The 23622-nt window shown below is 51.6% G+C and overlaps 3 protein-coding genes across 6 annotated transcripts in view; 2 read left to right on the top strand and 1 right to left on the bottom strand.

The window, feature by feature from the left end:
• METTL23 (methyltransferase 23, arginine) overlaps positions 1–1499 on the bottom strand; it is a 1743-nt gene extending 244 nt beyond the window's left edge. The window contains exons 1-5 of the mRNA XM_063409033.1: positions 1304–1499; positions 1117–1221; positions 791–1028; positions 387–471; positions 1–86 (exon numbers count right to left, since the gene is read on the bottom strand). The exon at positions 1–86 is cut by the window's left edge and continues 244 nt beyond it. Of these exons, the coding sequence (XP_063265103.1) occupies positions 1–86; positions 387–471; positions 791–1028; positions 1117–1221; positions 1304–1384 (595 nt within the window). The 5' untranslated portion in view covers positions 1385–1499. The remainder of the gene's footprint in view (positions 87–386; positions 472–790; positions 1029–1116; positions 1222–1303) is intronic.
• A 349-nt stretch (positions 1500–1848) lies between these two features.
• JMJD6 (jumonji domain containing 6, arginine demethylase and lysine hydroxylase) lies at positions 1849–16095 on the top strand. Its single transcript, XM_063409030.1, has 7 exons — positions 1849–2154; positions 2900–3288; positions 6097–6383; positions 7621–7756; positions 7874–8012; positions 8650–8777; positions 10383–16095. The coding sequence occupies exons 1-7, from the start codon at positions 1849–1851 to the stop codon at positions 10417–10419; spliced, it is 1422 nt and encodes a 473-aa protein (XP_063265100.1). The 3' UTR covers positions 10420–16095.
• Positions 16096–22320: 6225 nt separating this feature from the next.
• MXRA7 (matrix remodeling associated 7) overlaps positions 22321–23622 on the top strand; it is a 29102-nt gene continuing 27800 nt past the window's right edge. Inside the window, exon 1 of one of the 4 annotated variants that reach the window (XM_063408846.1) lies at positions 22321–22997. In XM_063408846.1, the coding sequence (XP_063264916.1) occupies positions 22482–22997 (516 nt within the window). In that variant the 5' untranslated portion in view covers positions 22321–22481. The remainder of the gene's footprint in view (positions 22998–23622) is intronic. The other 3 variants (XM_063408847.1, XM_063408849.1, XM_063408848.1) reach the window with 3 other exon arrangements.

The following is a 23622-nucleotide window of genomic DNA, read 5'->3' on the forward strand; positions in this document are numbered from 1 at the left end:
CTTTGTCTGCACCAAAGGAATGCAGGGGAATGTGGGTGCTCTTCAGGTTCCATTTGTAGAGCAGAGCCTCGATAGACCAGTCAGCGCTGAGGGGAGGAAAGGGAGTGAAAACCTAACCCAGAGTCATCTCTGCTACAGTAACTCCAGCAGGCTGTCACCAAACTACTGCCACACAGCTGGGTTTGTACAGTTCTCTACTGAACAGCAAACTGGTGATTCTTTGATTATTTTCAGATTTAGTTACCTCCAGGGTTTGCTGGGCAAATAGCAGCTGACTCACAATAAGAGCTTTTCTGAATCAGAGTGGTGGTGCCACAGAGGAGTTAATGCTCGTTCACAGCTGAGACAGAAGCTAAGATTTGCGTTTTAAATATGTAAATATTTACCTTCGGACTTGGTAAGTTGTCCAGAATTGAGCATGTGGGTTCTTCTCCAACAAGAAGTAAACTGTAGTTAAAATATCTTCAAAGTCTGTGTAGTTTGGGGAGATAAAGCAGTCTGAGTTAGTCTCTGGATTCCAGGTGTGGATAAATCTGCCTGGTTCTATTAAATGGTAATTACAAATCAATGTGAGTGTATCTGTATGAGATATATGGCATGAAGGGACTTGGATACTTACTTCATCTTCTGTTCCCACAGCTGCATTTATGACAGCTCTAAACTAGAATTACCCCCGAGTGCCAAGGTCAGTAGCACAGTGTCACCTGACCTATTGACACTGTTCCCAGCACTGCTTGGACACAAAGTCCTTGCACTCACAAACCAAAGAGACTGAAGAGCATTAACATACCTTTGGGGTCAAAAAAGACATCTGAGCCTAAAATAATATCTATGGGAGCAAGAGAGAGCAGCTCTGGCGACACGCGGCCCCAGGTGAGGCCGAGGACGGGCACATGGGGCAGGCGGTTCATGAGGCAGCTGCTGCGGCACCTCTGCAGGCACTGGGGCAGCTCCTCGCTGTCCGACAGGATCACCTGGGCACCGCACCTGGCGGCCACCACGCCGGGGAGGCTCACACCGGCACCGATCTGAAATCACAGCGTGTTCGTGGAGAGCGCGGGCGGAGCCGGACCCGCGGCTCACGAGAGGGGGTACCGGGCGGGGAGCGGGCGGTACCTCCAGCACTCGCTTGCCGGGCAGGCTCCGCCTGTGCGCCCACAGGTACTGGGCCAGGACCACGGCGCAGGGCCACACGTACATGCCGTACTGCGAGTCCAGCACCTGCAAGGCACGGGGCGAGGCGCTGTGCCGGGGGCCCGGGAGCTCCTCCCGCCGTTCCCCGTGCCCCGGCTGCCCCCGGTACCTCGGGCACGCGCACGGCCAGCGCCTCCGGACCCTCCTCGAAGCGGTACCGCCGCGCGCGCTGCCGCCGCGGCTCCGCCATGCGCCAATCGCGGGCCGACACGTATTGGCGCCAGGCCGCGCCGGCCAATCGGCGCCTCCTCCCGCCGTGACGTCACGCGGAGCGCCGCCGCGGGCGCTGATGGCGATGAGCCGCTCGCCCAGCCGCGGCCTCCCCCGGGGGCCGCGGTTAGACCGGGCCGCTCCCACCCGCGCCGCTGCCCCGGCGGGGAGGGGCGGGCCTCTCCCCGGGCCGCTTCCCAGAGAAGGGAGGAAACCGGGTGACACGCGGTCGGCCCACCGCTGTCAGAGGAGCAGCAAGCGCGGAGCAGCGCGAGCCCGCCGCGGGAAGGGCAGCGGCGGCGGTGGATTCCCGGGGCGGCCGCGGGATTGCGCAGCCAAGGGCGCCCGGCGCCCGCGCTGCCTCCGTGCCGCCCGCGCTGCCCTTCCTCAACATGGCGGCGCGGGGGCGCCGCTTCCCCGGCCTCGGCCAATCAGCGCCGAGGTATGGCGGAAGCCGGGGCGCAGCCGGCCAATGGGAGCGCGGTGGGGGCGGGGCCGCAGCGACAGCGGCGGCACGGGGTGAAATTTCTGGAAGGTGCGGCCGGAGCGGGGCCGGGATCGGGACCGAGATCGGGGTCGGGCCGGGGGCGGCGGGCGGTGACGGCCCCCAGCGCCGCCGCCATGAATCACAAGAGCAAGAAGCGCATCCGTGAGGCGAAGCGCAGCGCCCGGCCCGAGCTGAAGGATTCACTGGACTGGACCCGTCACAACTACTGCGAGACCTTCCCCCTCAGCCCCACCGCCTGCAAGGTGCGCCGGGCGAAGGGGAAAGAGCGGCATGAGGAATGAAAGGGTGGGAAGGGGGAATGGAGCGGGGGGAAATTGGGAATAGAGGGGGGCGCGACTGAGCGAGTCCTGCGGGAATGGGGAAGAGACCTGAGGGGAACGGGGCGGGGGGACTGAAGGATGTGGGGTGGGGACACGACTGGGGGCTTGGGGAGCGCTGAGGGGACAGGGATGGAGGGGGCGGCTGAGGGGATTGGGAGTGCCTGAGGTGAAGGAGGAGCTGCTGGGAAGCGGGAAGGGGCCCTTTCCTGAGGCTGGATTGCCTCAGAGCTGGCGGGAGGCAGAGGTTTGGTGAGGGAGAGGACTTTCTTCCCTCCACGTGGCGAGGCGTGTGGGAAGGTCAGGGCCCGCCGGGGTGGAACGGGCACCCGCATAATTCCCAGGGGCGCTTCCCGGTGTCCCGAGGCAGTGAAATGCCGCAGGGGATGTGTCAGCCGAAAGGGCAGCGTGGCCTCTCCTCCCGGGGAGTTGCCTCGGTGCGGAGCAGTGCCAAAGGCTCCAGGCGGCGGGTGTCACTGATGTGTGCGGGGAGCGGGCCAGGAGAAATGGGGCTGCAGCCTCGGGGAGCTTAAAATAACACAGAGGCAGCTCCATACCCTCGTGGTGTGCGGAGCAAAGGATATGTGTGAAGCTCCCCCACAGGCGAGCTCAGCCCTAGGACGTCAGTCTGTCCCAATATCTGTCCTGCTTTCCTCCCTTGGTTTCACAGGATAACGTGGAGAGGGCAGATGCACTCCAGTTAACAGTGGAGGAGTTTGTTGAGCGTTATGAAAAGCCTTACAAGCCCGTGGTGTTGCTGAACGCTCAGGTGGGCTGGTCTGCCCAGGAGAAGTGGACACTGGAGCGGCTGAAACGCAAGTACAGGAACCAGAAGTTCAAGTGTGGGGAGGACAATGATGGTTACTCTGTGAAGATGAAGATGAAGTATTACATAGAGTACATGGAAACCACGCGTGATGACAGCCCCCTCTACATCTTTGACAGCAGCTATGGAGAGCATCCCAAGCGAAGGAAACTCCTGGAGGACTACAAGGTCCCCAAATTCTTCACTGATGATCTCTTTCAGTATGCAGGGGAGAAACGACGACCGCCCTACAGGTAGAGTGACAGCAAGACAGAACTGGGTATTTTCCATCTCACCGGTTGTTCCTAAATACCTGGGATTGTCTCACATAAAAAAGGGATATTTTTACATCATCTCTGAAATGAGTGTACATCTGTAATCCTGTGGGAGAGAAGGGCAGATCTATATTATAATTTCTCCTTCTGTCACCAGTGTTGCTACAGGTTTATGGTGTAGGGTGTTTTTTAAATAGAGTCAGTTTCCATCACTTCTTAGATTTTTCAAAAATTACGTAGTTACTGAGAGCTATACAGATCAGTTTGTTGCTGTATGTGCCTTCTGATATTCAAATTTTAAATACCTCAGGAACAGCTCCTGGGTTTTGCACCAGTGGCTTATATACAGTGTAGAATTTTGTTTAATTATGAGTCACTCCTTGTAAGGCAAAGATCTTGAGATAGATTAGGATCAAATGTGGGTACTAGTTCTTAGCTCCCTTTCAGATGGTTTTGAGAGAGAACTATATTTTACATTTCCCTAGTCTTTTCAACTCTTTCTTTATTTTTGTTTCAGCTTGGAAGAGGGTGAAATGACATTCCATTCATAAATTCAAATGCAGCAACCTTGTATTTGGACTTCTAGATAAAAAAGCCATTTTTATCTATGTTACTATGACACGTCAGAGCAGTAGGAGCTTAAATTGAACCCTCCCAAGTAATTAAAGCCTTTACAGTGACATTATAATTGTCAGACAATGCCTGTTGCCCTTTGACTGACATGAGGCTGTGATGTGGTTTATTTAAATGAAATTGAGCAAGAGCTCATCAGGAATGGCACTTTCCTCTGCACTCTCTCATTGTCTGTAGTCCTGTGGTTTTGCAGGAGTGAAGCAAGAACCTGATTCCATTTGAGATCACTGAAGGAGGCGTTTTTACAGCGCTTCTCATAATTCTCTTCTAAGAACATACAACACTATGGTCAAACACAAAACCACAGGAGGTGTAGTAGAAACTGAATACACTTAATGAACTAGAGATCATTTACCCAAGTTAGAGGTAAATGAGAGAATCTGGTTGTGACTCATTTATTTTGCTGTCCCCCACACCCTCCCCACCTACAGGCACATGCTGAGCTCCCTGCTCACGATCTTGGTATCCAGTTTCTTGTGTCTTGTTCTGGAAAATGTGGGCATTTTTCAGGCTGTTGAGGTTTTTTTGACAGCTGAGTGATGCACGAGAGCACAGGAATGTCTCCTGGAGTTAGAGGGTTCATCTAGGTACAGAAATGAGTGTGCAGTTCTTCTAGAGCATAATTGAAAATCTGACAGGAAGTGGTGCTGGTCGTATGAGGAGGATACAACCTGTACAGATTGCATTGAGAAGTGTGTTAGTGTGTAGACATTAAAAAAAGAATTGAATCTGTGTAGGACATTTTTATTGGCATTGTTCCTCTTAAAATAAAGACAGTGATTTTTGGAAGCCATTTACCGAAGCAGTCTGGGGAGGGGGACTGGGGTTTGCTTTCAGATTGAATTTAGGAGTTGTGACGTTTTTAGAGGTAAATTTGATGTCTTGGGCCAAACTGTGTTTTGTTCGTTGGAAGTTAAATATTTGAAGGAAGGTGCTGATAAATGACAGTGTTGCTAAATAAGGATTTTGAAACCTTCTGTGTGTGTTTAGATTCAGGTTGTCAGAAGAAGGATATTGAACAGTGCATCTGTCTGTGCCAGCCTTCATGTGTATAATTTCTTCTGATTTCTTAATGAAAGCCTTAACTGTTCTACCTGTAGCTGAATCAGCTTTCTAAGGCTAATATGAATCTAAAGATTGAATTGGCACTAGAAATGACATGCTTATTTACAGCTCCTTTGTGAAGCAGGAAAAAACAGCTTAATAATCAAACTTTACTGTCCTACAATTGATGCTGGCAAATGATCTCCAACCAACTTGATTTACAGCTGCACTGGAAAGGGGAGATGGAGAACTTGCTGTATTTTTTGAACCTTTGCTGGGTATCTCATGCCTGTCACTACACCATGGAGGGATTGTGTTGATGCTTCAGTTTCTGCACTCTCTGCTGCTAGTTGAACAATTATTGTCATTTTTTTCCTCTTGATGCCTGGTATGAAGTCACCTCACTGCATTTTCTGGTGTGGTTGTTGTTACTGCTCTGTTGTAGGGGAAATGAGCAGTTGAAGGTGCTGCTGCAGTTAAACACGTACCGTAGATAAAGTTCTCCTCTGGGAGAAATAAACCTTGTAAATGGGTAGTGGGAATATAAACCTCAAATCCTGAATGGTCACTGGAGAATAAGCTCCATGTAGTTAAGTGTTGGAATGAAAAGCCTCTTGTGAATGAACAGAAGGTGCAGAGAGAGGCCAGGGTTGCATAACTTGCTCTGTTCCTTGTTGTTGCCTTTTGTTCCTCATTGTTCTGCACTTCTGAGCTGTTCAAGCAGCGAATTTTAGAAAACCATAGGAGAAGCCCCCTGCCTAGGAACAACCCCAGCACAGGCTGTTGGGACTTAACCACACTCTTAAACTTTGAAATCACCATTTTATTGAAGAACTGTTTAAAACAAAATAGTGTTTCGACATATAAAAAGTCATCTTCACTTACCCCACAGTCATTCCTGTCCCAATTCATATTTGTTTTTAGGTTAAACACCTGTTAGATCCTTTTGCTATAGTGTGAACTTAACAAAATCAAGAATTTAAATGAAGGAACTGTAGTTACTTTAATTTCTAACTGAATGTGCAATGAACTGCTGTAATTCTCTAACATGAAGAAAAGGAGCTACCTGCCTGCTCTGTGACTAAAGCATTTTTCTTCCCCACCATGCAGATGGTTTGTGATGGGCCCACCTCGATCTGGAACAGGAATTCACATCGATCCCTTGGGAACTAGTGCCTGGAATGCCTTGGTCCAGGGACACAAGCGTTGGTGCCTGTTCCCAACCAGCACTCCCAGAGAGCTGATCAAAGTGACACGGGAAGAGGGAGGGAACCAGCAGGACGAGGCCATCACCTGGTTCAATGTCATCTATCCTCGGACACAGCTCCCCACATGGCCCCCCGAGTTCAAACCCCTGGAAGTCTTACAGAAACCAGGAGAGACAGTCTTTGTTCCAGGTACATGCACATCTCACCTGGAAGGAAATCCAGGAGGAAAATAACATATTTGTGACATTCCTATGTAATAGAGATGAAGGGAACTTCTCAGCTTTCTTTTATGGCCCATTTCTTACAAAGCAAACTGAGCTCATTTTGAGACTGTTCCGTTACTTCCGGAATGTCACAAAATATGTATGACCTGTGGCAGAGGATTGCATGTGATACAGATGGCAAAGCAAGTGGGATTTAAATTGCAGCCTCACAGGAATGTAAAGTGAACTAAATTGCAGTAATAGAAAGCTGTCAGGGCATAAAATAATGGCATAAAGTAATAGAGGTGTTTGAGCCCCAGTAACTCTTAGACAAAAATGTTTGAGTTTATACACGCTGGAGCAAATGGCTGAATTTTGCATATGAATTTCTCTTAGCTGTGGGAAACGAACCACTTAAATGCACTGACACCTTCCACCCACCTCTCTGTGGTTATGCTTCATCTTGCATTTGAAATCAAAAGCTAAATAAAGCATTGCTGAAGATGCCATTCTGAGTGGCTGCACACTGTGTGCCCGTTGTAAGTGGGGGGTGAGGTGAGTTCAGTACCAGATTCTAACCTCTGAATCTTGCATCATTAATGTGCAGCACAGCCCATAGCTTCTGTCCACACTGCTTGTCTCTAACATCCAGCTGACTGGGTGTGTGAAGGGTGCCTTGTGATTGTCTTGGCACTTATTAGTGACTCCTGAGTGTACCTTCTGTTAAGAGTTTGTAGCTGTCGGGTTCCATTAAACTGTTCCCTCAGTCTTTTCTGAGGCTCTAAGTGCGTTGTAAGAACTCTGCTACTTTTAGCCCATGTGGAGAAACAATTTTGCATCTATTTTTAAATAAAAGGTTAGTCAGTAGTCATAAGAACCTTGCAAAATCAGCGTGGAAAGACCTCTCCAGCTGAACAGAAGGGGCTCTGTGCAGACTGGGTTACAGTGGCTGTTGCTGTTAAATAAACCAGCGTGGTGCTGTCAGGTCACATCTGCAGTCCTGTGTGTGAGCTGGGTCATTTGGTCAGAGCGTGGAGCTGCCTTCTGTAACAAGAACCTGTCAGGCAGGGGTGAAAGCTGAAATAAGAGAGGAATGGTGATGTGTTGGAAAACTCACCTGGGTTAGGGACAGAAGGTGCAGTTCCACCTGCACGCTGGGAAAGGTGTTCTTGAACTTGCTCTCTGCCATGCAGCCACCAATGGTCACTGGTGTTGTGTTTCAGGTGGCTGGTGGCACGTAGTCCTCAATCTTGACACAACTATTGCCATCACACAAAACTTTGCCAGCTGTACCAACTTCCCAGTGGTGTGGCACAAGACAGTAAGAGGGAGACCTAAACTGTCACGGAAATGGTACAGGTAAGAGATTTAGCAGCTTTCTTTGTATATTCTCCATTGAAAACAAAACCTAAAAATATTCATTAATGTGCAGTGTTAAAATTCAAAGGCTAACCCTGAAATTTCAACTTTACTTAGGATCCTAAAGCAGGAACATCCTGAATTGGCAGCCTTGGCTGATTCAGTTGACTTGCAGGAATCTACTGGTATTGCTTCTGACAGTTCTAGTGATTCTTCCAGTTCATCAAGTTCCAGCTCCTCAGACTCTGATTCAGAGGTAATGCTTTTTACTGCAATAGGTGATCCATAATCTGCAATTACATTGTTTTTCCATAGCTGATCATGTGCCTTCATCCTTACATTCATGCCCTATGGAATAAATTATTGAAAGCAGCTAAACCAATCTACGTGGTGGAGGAGCTTGTGATCTTAGCAGGTTCTGTTTGCTGAAGCCTCTCTTCACATTGCTAAATGGATTCATTCTGTTTGATCCATGTCTGTATGATACATAAATCTGTCACTCATTTAGCTTGTGGAAAATGGCTGCAAAATGAATGTTCTAAAAACTGGGAGAGGGGAAAAAAATCCAAAACAGGTCAATTACAACATGGGACTCTTCTTGACACCTAAATCCTTCAGAGGCCAGAGTCTTCTCTTGGAAGATGAGGACCTCCTAGGGACCAAAAGAAACACATTTATTGTCTTGCCTCAATCCACTTTAGCCAGTGATAAAATCCAAGAATGCTTCTGTTCGTGATTTTTAAAGGCTTAATTTAAATTTTCCTTGATGTGTCTAGTCTAAGACAGCACATTCTTTGAGCTCAGGTTTGCTGAGTAGCTCTTGTGGCGAGTTGCACAGCACATGCAGTGCCTGAGGTTCCTCTGAACTGTGGTTTCATCTTTCCATCCCTCAGTGTGACTCCGGCTCCGAGACAGAGGGGATGATGCACCGCAGGAAAAAGCGGAGGACGTGTGGCATGATGGGCAACGGGGACACAACTTCCCAGGACGACTGCGTGAGCAAAGAGCGCAGCTCCTCCAGGTGACCCGGGGCAGCTGGTGGCTTTACACAAGGACAGTAGGGAAAGCTGGCACACTGCAGAGAGGGGATTCCTCAGGAGACAGGGATGCAGAGCAAGGGATTCCTTACAGGATATAAAGCTGTTGACCAGTGGTGTCTTCCCTCCATTAATTATTTTAATTGTTACAAAACTAAGATTATTGATGTTTTTTTAAAAACCAGGGGTTTTATTTAATAAACAGTCTTACTACTTTTCCTAGTTGTCTCTTTTAATAGATGAAAGGATTTTATCTTCGTTTAATGGGAGAGGTGGGATGTTTTAACTGCTCTTCAGAGAGCACAAATGAATAGTGAACAGTTAAAAATGAGGAATGATCAGGCAGCACTTAGGTTTCACTGTCTTGTTCAAACAGAAAACCTTCAAGTAGTTGTATGATTTCTCTTACTGGACTATTTCAATTTGTTCCACTGCTTTATCTTTTAAAGGCAAAATTCATCCTAAATTCCAAATGCCTGTGTTTACATTTAGAATAAATAAATAAATACATAAATATCAAGCAAGTTTCAGTCAGTGTGGAAGGAGGCAACATTAATATTGCAAAATCAAGGACAGATATGCTTAGGGTAAAGTTGCTGAGGAAAGCAGTTCTCTGGACAGGTTAAAAAAAGTGGAACACTGGGAATCTGGGAGCATACTGCAGGGAAGAACTTAAACATTCTTTGCTAAATGAAGCATTTTTCTCATATAGCAGAGGCTTGCCAAAATTCTTAAGCAAATTCCTTGCAGCTTGGTTAACCAGTGCTGCTGGAATTGGCTGCCTGCCTGCATCAGAGGCCTGGCCAGCTCTTGAGCTCTTGGATGCTCCAGGTTTGGCATGGATGCAAGTGCTGTGGTGGCTTGGTGTGTGCCTTGCTGAAGGTGTGCAGCAGTCATTTACCTGAGGAAGTCCATATTCAAGCATGATTCCAGCCTGACTTCCCAGTGTGGGGACTGCCTGAAGACCTGTGTGCTCCTGTAGATTGCTTTCTTGTTTCCAGCAGTTGCTCATAACTGAATACAGTTGAATTACAAGTACAGAGCATCATTAAAAGTTGGAGAGAACTGTAATGACTGCTTGTTTTGCCCTGGAGGTTTCCACAATTTGCTTGTTATGACATTGTCATATCCCATTTTGGCAGCCAGTGTGACTTCAGGCAGGGAATGAGCAGCAGGAAAGAACAAACTTTAATGCAGACCCTGGTTTAAAAAGAAAGCTGAAAAAATGCAGATCACGATGCAGATCTGTTCTTCTGAAAAACCCATGCATTTTTAAATTATATGCCATTCAAATTTTGAAATGAATACCCTAAATATTAAAAAATTTGCACCTTGCCTAGAACATTTGCTTTCTGGGTTTCACAGTTCTTCCTCCTGTGCATTGATTGTTTCACTCTGTGAGGGTGGGTAGGAGTTCTGTTCCAGCTGTGTGATGGCTTTAGTTGCTAGAAACACTTCCAAAGATGAAATCTTAACCCTGCTCGTACAATGCTGGAGGAAGAATAAGCCTGAGATTTAATCTGCATGCTGGGATCTTGTGCCCTGATACCAGGGGAATGCTCAAAGGCAGTTGTACCTTTTTTTGACAGGATTAGGGAATCTTGTGGAGGCCGCAGCTACCCCTGAACGATAACACCACGTGCCCAGAGGCAGCTGCCCATCGAAGCTCCGTTAGCAGCCAGCCAGCTCTCTTCTACCCCCTTCTGCTTCTATTTCTCATACTCCTTAAGTTTTTGTCACTCTTCCTCGATCCAGACACCTTTGTTGCGTGCTGTCCAAGATTGGCTCCTGAGTAACCTGCAGGGGACTGCCCTGACCGCGTCCTTTGTGCAATGCTTTGTCCCCTCTGCGCCCCGGGTGAGTGCACTATAACCCAGCTGTGGGTAAGGACATGCCAAGTATTTAATGGGTCATGGAAATGGCAAGGAAGACAACGGTCAGTTTTTAAAGAACTCTTTTTAAAACCAGCAGGTAAATGTAAAAACCTGCCTTGTTTTGACACTGTCGTATGTTTACATGTTGTCCTGTACACTTGAGGAAAGGAACAGCAGCTCTTTTGGCCTCTCAGAACGTCCGGTGGATCTCTCACCAGAATTTCAGGAAGAACAAGGAAGAAATGAGCCTCTGCAAGAACTGAGCTGTGGAAAATGAGTCCTTGGATCTTACCCTGCTGCAGGAGGACATTGCTGTCAGGGCTGGCGTTCTTCCCAGGTGTGTGTCTCAGAAAATCCTGTAATACAGGCACTTGGAAAGAACCCACCAGGATCATCGAGGTAACTCCTGGCCCTGCACAGAAACCAAGAGCCCCACCCTGTGCCCAAGAGCATTGTCCAAACACTTCATGGACTCAGACAGGCTCAGTGTTGTGACCACTGCCCTGGGGAGCCTGTTCCAGTGCCCAGCCACCCTCTGAGTGAAAAACGTTTTCATGATATCCAACCTAAACCTGCCCTCACTCAGCTCCAGCCATTTCATTGAGTCCTGTCACTGGTCACAAGAGCGAAGAGATCAGCACCTGCTGCTCTGCTGTCCCCTATGAGGATGCTGAAGACCCAAATGAGCTGTGACCTCAGTCTCCTGCAGGCTGAACAGACCAAGTGGCCTCAGCCACTCCTCATACAGCTTCCCCTCCAAACCCTTCACCATCCTCACGGCCTCCTTTGGACACTCTGCAATGGCTTCATGTCTGTTAAATGTTTGGTTCCTAAAACTGCCCCCAGCACTGAAGGTGAGGCTGCCTCAGTGCAGAGCAGAGCAGGACAATGCCCTCCTTTGCCTGGCTGTCCATGCTGGGCCTGATGCCCCAGGAGAGGGTTTGCCCTCTGGCCTCCAGGGCACTGCTGACTCAGATCCAACTTGCCACCAACCAGGGCCCCCAGGTCCCTTTCCACAGCTCTGCTCTCCCTCCTCTTGTTCCCCAGTCTGTCTGCACAACCAGGAGTGCCAGACCCCAGTGCAGAACCCAGCCCTTGCCCTGTAGTTAAATTAAATTCCACACGGGGTGCAATTGCCCATCTCTCTTAATTTGTTGAGGCCCTTCTACCCTTGAGGGAGCTGACAGCTCCTCCCAATTTAGTGTTGTTGGCAAACTTAATATTCCTTCCAGTCGTGAGTCCAAGTCATTAATGAGGATGTTGAAGAGCACAGGGATGTGGATGGAGCCCTGCAGAACCCCACTAGTGACCAGTGCCAGCCCAGTGTCACCCCAGTCACTGTCACCCTTTGTGTCCAAGCTGTGAGCCAGTTGCTCACCCATCCTGTAACACGGTTAACCAGCTGTGGGCAGGACAGTTTGTCCAGAGGGTCACTGGGAGACACAATATCCAAAGCTTTACTGAAGTCCAAAAGGTGACATCTGCTGGCTTTCCTAGATCAGCCAGGTGGGTCACCCTGTCACAGAAGGAGATCAGATTCAACAAGCAGGACTTTCCCTTCATGAAGCTGTGCTGGCTGTGACTGATGCCTGCATTGTCCTCCAGGTGTTTTTCAGTACTCCCAGAATCATCTTTTCCATGATTTGGCTGGGCACTGAAGTGAGGCTGACAGGCCTGTAATTTCCAGGGTCCTCCTTCTTATTCTTTAAAAATGGGACATTTGCCAGCTCCCAGTCAGCTGGAACTCCTCTGGATTCCCAAGACTGCTCAGAAATCTTTGAGAGGTCTTCAGTGACATCAGCAGCATCTTGAGGATTCTCAGATGAATCCCGTGAGGCCCCATGGATTTGTAGGCATCCATCTGCAGCAGCAGATCCTGTGGCTTGGGGGTCGACTGGGAGTTGAACATCCTGTCAGTCACAGTCCTCCAGCTCGGGGCACTGAGACCCCCTGCTCCATCATCTGTGCTGAAGACAGAGGCAAAGGAACACCAAACACTTCTGCCACGTCTCCGTTTGTGAGGTGATCATCCTCATCCTGGAACGAGCCAGTGTTATTTCTAATTCGCCTTTTGCCATTAATACATTTGAAAAAACTCTTTTTTTAATTCCACCACGGTTCTGGCCAGTTTCATCTTCAGTTGAGCTTTGGCCACATGGATTTTCTCCCTACAGTGACAGCAGCATTTCTGTATTCTTCCCACGTCACCTGACCTTGCTTCTGCTGGGCAAACACCTTCCTTTTTCATCTTATTTCTGTGAGAAGATCCCTGTTCAGCCAAGGATGGGAAGGTGGTGTGAATGCCCCAAGCACTGAAGCAGCTTCAGCAGAGGTGGTCACCAACCTGAAGCATCTTTTGTGGTCTGAATCTGCGTGCTTCATGCTCACACCTGAGGTGCAATACCTGAACCAGCAACAATCCATCTACTTCCACTCCGTGTCTGTCATGGTGACAGGTAACAAAGCTGCACTAGCACCTTGTGATGAGAAACTCAAAGGAGCACGAGAATCCTGGAGTTTCTTGCACAACAAAAACTGTGGCAGGAAGAAGTCAGCATTTGCCAGTAATGCCGGTCCTTCAGGTGCAGGGGTGATGTTTAGCACAAGGCAACTGCTGAAAAACTCTGACTCTGGCACGATCACATTTGCTGGGCTTGAAACACCAAACAGTTCTGGGGCCACGGGCTTGCTCAGGCCAGTGCAGTTCACATCCCTAAATGACTTTTCCTGGAGTTTATGCATTCAGACCTTTCTGAAAGTTGCAGTGCCAATTTTAAAGGACTGAGGAAGGGGAGACGTGTTGTTTTATGCTTTTTAAAAATGCAATGTGTTGCTTGAGTCTGTGTAGATGCATTTGTATTATGCCAGGTAAAGCTCTCATCCCCAGGGGATCTTTTGGAGCTGCTGGTTTGTTATATTAGCAGGGGCTTGTGCTGGTGGTGTCTGTGTGTGGCTGAAAGTGCTGCCAGGAAATCTGAATTTCCCATGGGCTGCTTCAGTGGGTGCTCTTCTGAGCCCTAGGAGTGGGTGTAGAACTCACTTCAGCCGTTCTTTGGGAGAGGAAACCTGACAGCAGAAGTGCTGTACATGTAGTAAACACATAGCAGTGCCCAGGCACTGATGAAAGAGCAAATTAAAGAGAGATTAAAGCCTCAACTGTGACTTTCTTAAACGTGTTGGGTTTGGTGGAACCTGGAGTGTTGCTTTTCTGGGTTCTCTGATCCATTTTTAACCTTGTCTCTTCCTTATTTAAACACTCCTGGGCCATATCCTTTTGTACAAAGGAATCCTAAATATGTGTGTCGGGATCTCTGTTTTTGACTCTTTTGTGCCAGCCAGTTTGTGTAAGAGCAGTGTGGTGGTGGGGAAATGGAGAGAGGAAAGATTTATTGATACATTCTTTAGCTGTCTAGACTCCCAAATTTCCTGTGATAAATAGCCAGGCATAAGCAAGCACACTTGCTCTGTAGCCACTGCAGATTCTGCCACGAGATCACTTAAAAAAATCCTCCAGCTTCTCCAACTCCTGGCATTTCTGGCCAAGGCTGAACAGCCTGGGAGCTGCACAGTCTGTGTGTGTCCTCTCAGAGCAGGCTGCAGCTGCTGCCTTTTGGAAGAATGTGGGGCTTGGAGAGGCGAAGGCTCACAAGACTCAGCACTGTCACAGTGAGGGGAGTCCTTGGAGAGCTGTCCCTGCCCTCTCTGGTGGCTGGGCAGCACCTCAGTGAGATGCAGCTGCATTCATGTGGTTCAGTTTGTACAGTCTTAAAATCTAATGTGAAAGCCTGATAGCTGTGCTGGGAAAGCCACACCTCTGCCTCCAGAAGCACAGTGGGAAGATGCAGTGTGCAGAGCATTCTTCCACGCCTGTGAACTTTTCCATGATGTGAAATAAAGCAGTTCCAGGTGAAGCCTGTGTTGGTGTGACACCCTCACAGAAAGGCAGCGTGTTCACAACAGACTGCAGACATCACGATACCAGCAACCCTCTCCTGACTGCTCCACAGGTGAAACAGTGTCTGTGCAGGCTGCCTGGGAATCAGGACTCTGAGATCTCCAGTTCTTCCACTTTCTGGCTTCTGCCTCAGGCGCTTTGGTGAGTCTTTGAGCAGTGAGAAAAATCCCTACCTCACAGGGCTGTTGTGAGGCTGAACTGTAACTGCTGTGTAAGATGCTTTGAAGCCATCCACCCACAAAAAGTGTTTCATTCATCCTGAGCAACCTGAGACTTCCGAGCCTGGTGGGAGCTTTTTGTAGCAGAAAACATTGGGGATGTTGTTCAACACTCTTGGCCACTCGGTGTTCTGTGGTGGCCCTTCCAGAACTCCTGTGTGGTACCTAAATTGTAGCAGAACAAGATTTTCTGTTTTCACCAGGGTTGAACTGTTGCTGTTCCATGGCCTGCTCTAAACAGGAGGTCCTGCTAGAGCAGGGTCTGTTTTTAAATAGGACTAGATGCAGTTCTCTCATCAGCGAGTCAGCTGCACTGGCCTTACAGGAATGGGGGGAGCTGCTGCTTCCCAGGCTCTCCTTTCTCCAGGCTGGGTGAGTGAGGAACAGTTAAAATCTGTGCTCCCTTTGTGCCTGGCTCTGTGCTTGAGTTGGGGAGAGTGGGCTCTGTGCTCTCATTTCTTGGGACATGTTTGTGTCTTGTTCCACCCCTGCTGCTTTTGTACTCTAGAGGCCCTGGATGCAGCTGGTCCAGCACCCTGTGGGCCCCTCATTTCCTTGAGCCCCAGAGCAGCAGCACAGCTTTGCCTCCTCTCTGGGGCTTTGGGGGCTGCTCTGTTCACAGGGATGGGCAGAGAGCCTCAGGATGGGTGTCACTGTCACAATCCTGCCTGCTCTGGGAAAGGTGATGGGATTTGGGAGCTCTGGCTGTGCTTTAGGGCCTGGTGAAGGACACAGGCTGTGAGAGTTCAGGAGGAATGACCCAACACTCCATCAGAACCACAAATGTGGACAAGAGACACCAGTCCCAGCATCTGTTCCCTGCACAGGTGCTGTGGGAGGAGGTGACACCAAGGAGCCTCTGGCAGACCTCTCCTTTCCAGTTTGTGTGTGCTGGCTCCAGTTTGTCTTCTCAGTTACATCAAACCTCTAAATGCTTCGAGGAAAGACAGCGCCCTCTTTCATAGTTAACTTCTCTCCTCCCCGTGTTCCCATTGTGCCTGGGAAGCGAGACTGTTGCTGAATCCAGTCTGAAATGCCTGTGTGGGCACATTGTAACAGGAGGTTCTTGGCATCCCTTTGTAAAGGGGGGAAGGAAAGTGTTACCCTTTCGTGTGACAGTCCCACTGTCAGCTCCAAGCCCTGCCACCCCCCTTAGCTGCTTTTATCACTGATCCAGCAGAGCTGGGATACTTGTCTTGTTCGGATGATTGTGGTTTTGCTTTTTATTTTAAATAAAATCAATTATTTTGCATTATCCTGTCACTTTTTTTTCATACTGGGATCTGAAAAACCCTTACAGGTGTGCACCTCTGTTTCCCAAAGTGCTAAATGTGTCAGGAACAACTCTGGGGATGCTTGAGGGTTTGCCCATCTGTGCTGGGGTGTGGTTTGGAAGCTGCTGGTGTTGCCCTGGCTTTGGGAGGTGAGTTTTGTTGCTAGGTTTGTTACCAGACTGCCCAGCTGCTCTTTGGCCCTGCCCTGGCCTCCCCAGTGTGTCACAAGAGGTTTCTGTGTGGTGTTTGTGGTGCCACCTCGCACTGGCAGGAGGGGGTTTCATCTTCCAGCTGTCGTGTGCTGCTTTGGGAGAGCCACCATGGTAATCAGGGATGGAGCACTTCTCCCATGAGGAGAGGCTGAGAGGAATGGGATTGTGCAGCCTGGAGAAAAAAACCCTCCAGGGTGATCTAATTGTAGCCTTCTGCTCCCTGGAGAGAACCTACAAGAAAAATGGAGAGAGACATTTTACAAGGGCCTGGAGTGACAGGACAAAGGGGAATGGCTTCAAACTGACAGGGAGTAAGTTTAGCTTGGATTTTAGGATGAAATTCTTCCCTGTGAGGGTGGTGAGGCCCTGGCACAGGTTGCCCAGAGCAGCTGTGGCTGCCCCTGGATCCCTGGAACTGTTCAAAGCCAGGCTGGATGGGGCTTGGAGCCACCTGGGATCACGGAAGGTGTACCTGCCCATGGCAGGGGTGGAACAAGATGAGCTTTAAGATCCTTTCCAACCCAACCCAAACTGTGATTCCATGATTCTAAATAAACCCCACAGTGCAGAGGGGCTCTGTGGAAGGGCTGCACTCCGAGCAAGAGGTGTTTGGGGCAGAGCTGCCTCAAGGAGCCTGGCTGTGAAGTGGAGCAAGGACTGGGAAGGTGGAAAAACTTGCATATTTTTTCAGTGAGCATTGTTGAAACCAGTAACTGTAGGTAAATAATCTGGAACAGAGTGGGACAGCAGCCCTGAGGCTTTTGAAACCTTTATAGCAATATATTGTAAAATGAAACACCTAGAAGAGTAAATGGCTTTGTGGCAGCAGACAGGCAATTCACTCATTTCCACATAAGCCTCTGTCCTCCCCTTCCCCGACACTGCTGGAAACATTTTTCTTCTTTAGTGTCACCTTTAAAGCCATTTCTTTTTCTCCTTTCCAGTTGCCCTTCAGCAGCTCTCTCCCCGTGCCCAGCTCGCCTCCCCTGCTCGATGCACAATTAGCAAATGAGCCCCTCTCCCTGTGGATGATCCGGGTGTGTCCGTGCCTGGCATTTAACAAGCCCCAATTCCAGAAAATGCTGTGAGTTAATGGTGGCTGAAAACTGTTTACAGCCACTGTGGAAATGCTTTTAAAACTGATCCCTCTTGCTTTTCAGTCTGGAGGGGCAATTTAGGTGCTTCAAGACAGCCTCACCATTCTTCCTCATTTGCAGGTATTGCTGGTACCTCCTGCAGTCCCCCTTGCAGTCAGGACTTGATTTATTTTTATTCCTCTTGATTTATCTACACATCTTCCTTTTTGTGACAGTTGCAATTTCATTTCAACAATGAGGATGACACACTGAGATTTTCATTGCTGCTGGGGAGCCTGTGCTGCACCTTTGCCAGTGTTCCTGCTCCCTTTCTCCAGTCTGATGCAGAAGGAAATAACTCCTGCTTTTTCTTCTGTGGCACTTGGAAAGCAAGAGATGGAGCAGGGCTGTGCCTCCCTGCAGTGCCAGGCATGGCACTGAGCAGCTGCATGCTTTAAGGCTGGTTTGGGGTTGAATGAACAGGCTTGCTGCACATTTTTTCGTTCAAGGCACATAAAGACTCCTCTGTGGGGTTTCACCTCCTCTGGTTCTGGAGAAGTGTGGATCGAGGCAGGTAGAGCTGGCTGGGAATGTGTTCAGAGGGAAATAATCATTCCATGTCCCTTGTGGTCTCAGACCTGGTGTTTCTCACCTGTGATGTTTGAGACCGTGTATGTCCTGTCCTCCAGCAGGGGGGCCTGGAACTGGCGCCTGCCGTGGAACGAATCCATGCAGAGCAGGAGGAGGGGCAGGGCAGCAGGAGCAGCAGCGTGTCCTGCCTGTCCCAGCTGTGCTCACAGGGAGAGGTGGGCCGGGGCTGCAGGGGAACTCTGGAATTGCTGTTCTGCTGCAGCACTGCCTTGTTTAGACCCAAGGCTGTGTCACTGCTCAGCTGTTCCACTGCAGCTGGGGCTGGAATGGCTGCCAGTATCCAGGAGCTTTTGGAATATCAGCATGGATCAGGGTGCTGTCAAGGGCAAGGCCCATTGTACTGGTTTAAGTCTTTGAAGACCCTCAACAACAACTCAGAGCGTGCCCTGGGTCAGGGATTAGATTGTAAAATCAATTAAGCTATAGGAAGAGCTGTATGGGAGAGAGCAGACGCCTCACAGGCAGAGGAGGTAGTGACAGGAGCTTAGGGAGAAGAAGGTCTAGAAACAAATACTTCATGGAGAGCTCTTGGGTTGGATCATTTATTTCGGTTGGAAGCAAGGTACAGCCATCTCCACCCCTGGGCTGAGCTCTGCCATTTGTGCATTGAACCCAAATATCCCTGAGCCAGCACACTGCCAGATGTCAAAAGGCAAATGGAAAAGCCAGCCAGGTAGGGGAATGACCTCCAAGCCTGAAGAACAGTGAGTACAGGGGCGTTTCTTGGGATAGCTTCTCATTTCTGGCAACAAGACAGAGAGGGCTGTGTTCTTTGCAAGGAAAAAGTGGTGTCCATGACTGGGAGCGTGACTGGGGCTTGCAGAAATAATCCGAGTTTGGAGCAGCTGTAAGATTGGTCTGTGCTCAGACTTTATGTGAGGGGAAAATGGGTTCTGGGAGGATCTGGGAACATAAAATCCTGTCTTTTCCCCTTGGAAACCAGCATTACCTGACTGCACAGGGGTTTGTGGAGCCACACTTGGGTTATGGCTGAGATGCAGAGGTGGGTTTGGAGCTCAGTGGCCTCCTTGCTTTGGGTGGGAGGGAAGCAGAGGACCTTGGAACAGCACCTGCCCGTACAGCTCCCAGGCTGGCAGACACTGAGAATGTGTGGTGTGTTCGATCAGATCTTTTTTGTGCCTGTAGAAGGCCCTCCCGATGGTCCCACACCCATTCCTGCATCCTGGGAGCGCTGCCACTCGCAGCGGCCCGGGCAGCAGGAGCCAGCCCGGCTCTGTCCCTCCTGCAGGCAGATTTGCAGCGCAGCATTTTCCGTGCCGGGGCTGTTTCCCGGAGCAGTTGTCACCGCGGCTGTCCTGAATCCCCCTTTGTTGGCAAAGCTCTTCAGCTGCTGCGGCCCGGATCTGGCGGCCGTGTGAAAGCGGCTTCTGTGCGGGGCCGGGGCTCCGGGGACCGAACCCAGCCAGGCCCTGCCCGCCCCGGGCTCCTGGGGACCGCTCCTGCCCGCCCGCAGCTCTCGGGGACCACTCCCGGCCATCCCTGCCCCGTGCCGGGAGCTTGGGGCTTAAACCCTGCCTTACCGGGGCTTAAACCCTGCCTTGCCGGAGCTCCCGGGGTCTGTCCGCAGACACCTCGTGCTCTCCCGGCGCTGCAGGGCGGTTCTCCTCCCGAGAGAGGGCAGCGCGCTGCTGCTGCTGCTGCTGCTGCTGCTGTCCCGCTCCGGGCTCGGCCAAGCCTGCGCTGGGGCTGGGGCGGGGGTGCCGTGCCCAGGGGAATCCCTCCCCGAGCCCCCCCTGCCAGCAGACTCCGGACTCGTCTCTCCTGGGGCTGGCGGGCAGTCCCAGGGCAGGGATCCCTGGCTGGGAGCCTGCCCGGCTGACCTGGGGTGTGAATCCATCCCCTCCCAGTGAGTGATGAAGCCGGAGGCATCAGTCGTGCCCTGTAAGTTGATAGGGGAACTCCAGAGAGACCTCTGTGCCTCCCAGCGAGAGCTCTGGCCAGAGACCAGGCCGAGTTTACTCCATCCGTTCCCTCTGGAGAGCCATGGAAGGGATAAGTCAGCATCACATGGGACCTGCGGGGCCCAAATTCTGCTCAGGGGGGGATCATCCCCATGAGATCACATTCTGCAGGAGCTCTCACCCCAAGTCTGGACATGGGGAGCTGAGCTCTGTTGCTGACCCTGTCACCTCATTACTGCAGGAGTTTGGGTCACTTAGAGTGGCTCCTCTGGCAGATGTGTCCTTGCTGCTCCTGGCTGTCACTCTCGAGACCAGGAGTGTTGTTTTTCACAGACATCCAAACCCTGCAGCTCTCACAACTCCTGTGAGAGCCACAGGTTGCAGCAGGTCCAGCTGCTGCTACTGAACATCTCTGAAGCTCCTGCTGATTCCCTTGTCAGGGATTTCAATCCTCCTGTTGATTCCCTTGTCAGGACCAGCTTCTCTTATTTTAAGGCAGTGATAAATCCTGCTTGGGAGGGTGCTGGCTGAAGTGCTCTGTCTCCATGCTGGGTTAATGCAAGCCACATGCTGCTGCATTCCTGAGCGGGCAAACATCCTCCAACACACTTCCAACCAAGAGCCGTGGAAAATTTGTACTGCCAGGGAGAAAGAGCAGGAGGTGTCCTGGGTGTTGGCAGTAATCAAGGGCACTGTGACAGCTGGAAATGTGTGTAACACAAAAACACCCCGTGTCACTCTATTAGCGCTCCCAGTGGCCAGTTTCTCTCAGTCTCACCCAGAATTCCTCTTTGTGCCCAAAACTGACACTACATGTGAGCACAGGAGCAAGGACCCGGACCCTGGAACTTCCCCACCCCGGTTCTGTCTCTGGCCATGAGCGATTCCCAGGGCTCAGAGGAAGCCTCCGAAAGAGAGTGATGCCCTTGACTCGGGATGATGCCTTCATGGCTACTGGGGTTAGGGCAGGTAGGGGGAAGAAGGGACCAAATACACATCGAGAAATCTGCTGAACCAAAGAGGGCTGTGACGCTGCCAATCTCCGGGTGATTTGGCTGAGCTCTAGAGCAGCTCTGACGATCGGGACCCAGGAAATGCAAAGCTCTGCGGGAGAAGGGGAGATAAGTACCGTGGTTGATTGTTGCTAAGAATACAATTATCCATACGCTAACGATTGCCTGCCTGATAGGATTACCAATAATGACAAACGCAGTGAGGATCATGGCTTCACTTCCTTCCTCCCACCCGGGCATTTAATCCTGTCTTTCTTTGAGTTTTGTCTTTGGTCAGTCAATAAAAAAACTCTGCTCCTGGTGATATCTCCGGAGCCTTTTCCCTGGAAGAAACTTTCCGGGGTCAATTCCCATGGCTGCTCCTCTCGCATGCATCCTGCTCCGTGCTGGTTTCACCCTGGCAGTTTAGGCCTTCTAATTTCAGCCTGCTCTGTAAAAGGTTGGCTAATCCTCCCAGCAGTCTCGAGAGGCAGGAAATCCTCAGTGGCAGAGTCTGGAGTGACCTGACAACTCCTTGGCCCCTCTGCTTGCCAGTTTGCGATGGCTTTTGGACACATCCAGGTTTTTGAGTCTCCTATTTTTCAGACCTCCCAGCAGCAAAATGCTCGGGGGGAGGGTCTGGCAGCGCAGCTGCTCTCGGCACCAACTTTACCTAGTGGGTACAACAGCAGTTTGTGCACTAATATCCCCCGCAGCTCCTGGGGAAGGTGGAGGGATGCTCTGGAGCTTGGCATGGATGTGCTGCCAGATGCTGCTCACCCGGGGGAGTCAGGACAACCTTCCTGGCCCTGCCAGCCCCTGCGCTAGCCAGCCGAGGGCTAACAAGGTGCAAGTGCTGATGAAACACTGCCCGGAGGCCAGCCGACAGCCCAGCGTGTCAGAGCTCAGCAACAGGGAGCATCCCGGGACACTGACACCTTCCCATTGTCCGAATGGGATCCGCTAACGAGGGACAGGACAAGAGCAAATGTCCTCAAGTTGCACCACGGGAGGTTTAGATTGGGTATAAGAAATAATTTCTTCACTGAAAGGGGTTATGATCTTGGAAGTCTTTTCCAATGTAAGTGATTCTAGGATTCTTGCATCTTGACGATGCAAGCCAGCGCCGAACAGTTTGGGAATGACTTTGTGGATATAATGCAGTGTCTAATGAAAGATCCCATTGTCCCAAGCTGGACTCCTGCATCAAGCAGAGCCGGGTTGCTCTCAGCCTAAGCCTTCCTCTCCCGGCCGCCCCTTCCAAAATCCCACCCCTGGGTGCGGGTGGATGCGGGCGCGCATCCCCGGCGGGCGGGAGCGGGGCCTGGCTCCGGCTGCCGGCTCGGAGGGGGAGGTGGGTGCCGGGCCCGGGGGGGCCGGGGCGGTGGGCAGGGCCGGCGGATGACGCCGGGTAAAGCCGGCCGAGAGCCGGCCCAGCCCCGCCGGCCGAGCGCTGCCCGCGCACCCCCCGCGGCCGCGCAGTCGGGTCGGGCGGGCTCCGGCGGCAGGGCAGGATGGACCTGGCCGTGGACTTGTACCTGGCCGTCCCGCTGCTCTTCACCGTCCTGGCCCTCGTCCTCGCCTCCGTCTTCCTGAGGCTGCGGGGAGGCGGCGGCGAGCGGGCGGCGGAGCGGCCCCGGGAGCCCGCGGCGGAGCCGGCTCGGGAGGGCGGCCCCGGGGGCGAAGCGGCGGCAGCGGCCGCGGGGCCGGAGGACGAGGGGAGCCGGGTGCCGGTGGAAGAGGTCGGGGTGGGTGACGAGAAGGAGGCGTTCACCGAGCAGCGGGACGCGGCGGCGGAGCCGGGCCCCGCGGCCGAGCCCAGCCCCGCGGCGGCCGAGAGCATCCCCAGGCAGCCTCCCGAAGAGCCCCGGCAGCCGCCCCAGGAGCCCCGGCAGCCGCCCCCGGAGCCCCGGCAGCCGCCCCAGGAGCCCCGGCAGCCGCCCCCGGAGCCCCGGCAGCCTCCCGAGGAGCCCCGGCAGCCTCCCGAGGAGCCCCGGCAGCCCGAGCACCGGGAGAATGCGGAGAGCAAGGTACGGCCGGGGTCCCCCCAGCCTCCCGCGGTGTCCTTTCTCCATCCCTCTGTCTCCGTGGGTGGCGGGGAGGGAGCAGCGCTCGGGCTTTTCCCCTGATATAAAAGAGGTCCCGGCAAGCCCCGTGTTTTGTCTTCAGGTGGGAACAAGCCCGTTGTCCCCGGAGGAGGCAGCGGTTTGGGGGGGTGTTTCTGGCTCCTTCCCTCCCCCGTCCCCCAAGGAATGCTCCTAAAAATAATTAAGAAAGTGAAGATTTAAGGGAAGAGAAGCGTGTCTCAGTGTGAGCCTCTCCTGTGTACACATCTAACCCCTGGGAGTCTTCTCCTTTCCAGGTGCTAGGGTATGTGCATGTCTTTATTCTTCCCGTCCTCATCCCTTTTCTGTGGGTTACAGGAACTGTCCCCGTGCCAGCGCGGGTTCCTTGCGCTGTCCCTGCCTGTCCCAGGGAAGGGACCGCCCCACTCCTTCCAGCCCCAGCGGGATGCTGGCCCCAAGGTCTGACCCCTGGCTGAACTGGGGGGGCTGGGGGCGGCAGTGATGCCTATAAATGCCTGGTAAATCCTCCTTCTCCACCGGATCTTGTTTAAAAATAAAAGGGCGACTCAGTGTCCATGGGAAGATCTTG

Source organism: Prinia subflava, chromosome 12 (genome assembly GCF_021018805.1).
Source record: "Prinia subflava isolate CZ2003 ecotype Zambia chromosome 12, Cam_Psub_1.2, whole genome shotgun sequence".
NCBI classification, from domain to species: Eukaryota; Metazoa; Chordata; class Aves; order Passeriformes; family Cisticolidae; genus Prinia; species Prinia subflava.

Coding starts and splice junctions, on each gene's coding strand:
- JMJD6 (XM_063409030.1), top strand. CDS start 1,849: ATGGCGGAAGCCGGGGCGCAGCCGGCCAATGGGAGCGCGGTGGGGGCG. Junction 6,384..7,620: donor AGAGACAGTCTTTGTTCCAG/GTACATGCACAT, acceptor GTTGTGTTTCAG/GTGGCTGGTGGCACGTAGTC. Junction 8,778..10,382: donor AAAGAGCGCAGCTCCTCCAG/GTGACCCGGGGC, acceptor TTTTTTTGACAG/GATTAGGGAATCTTGTGGAG.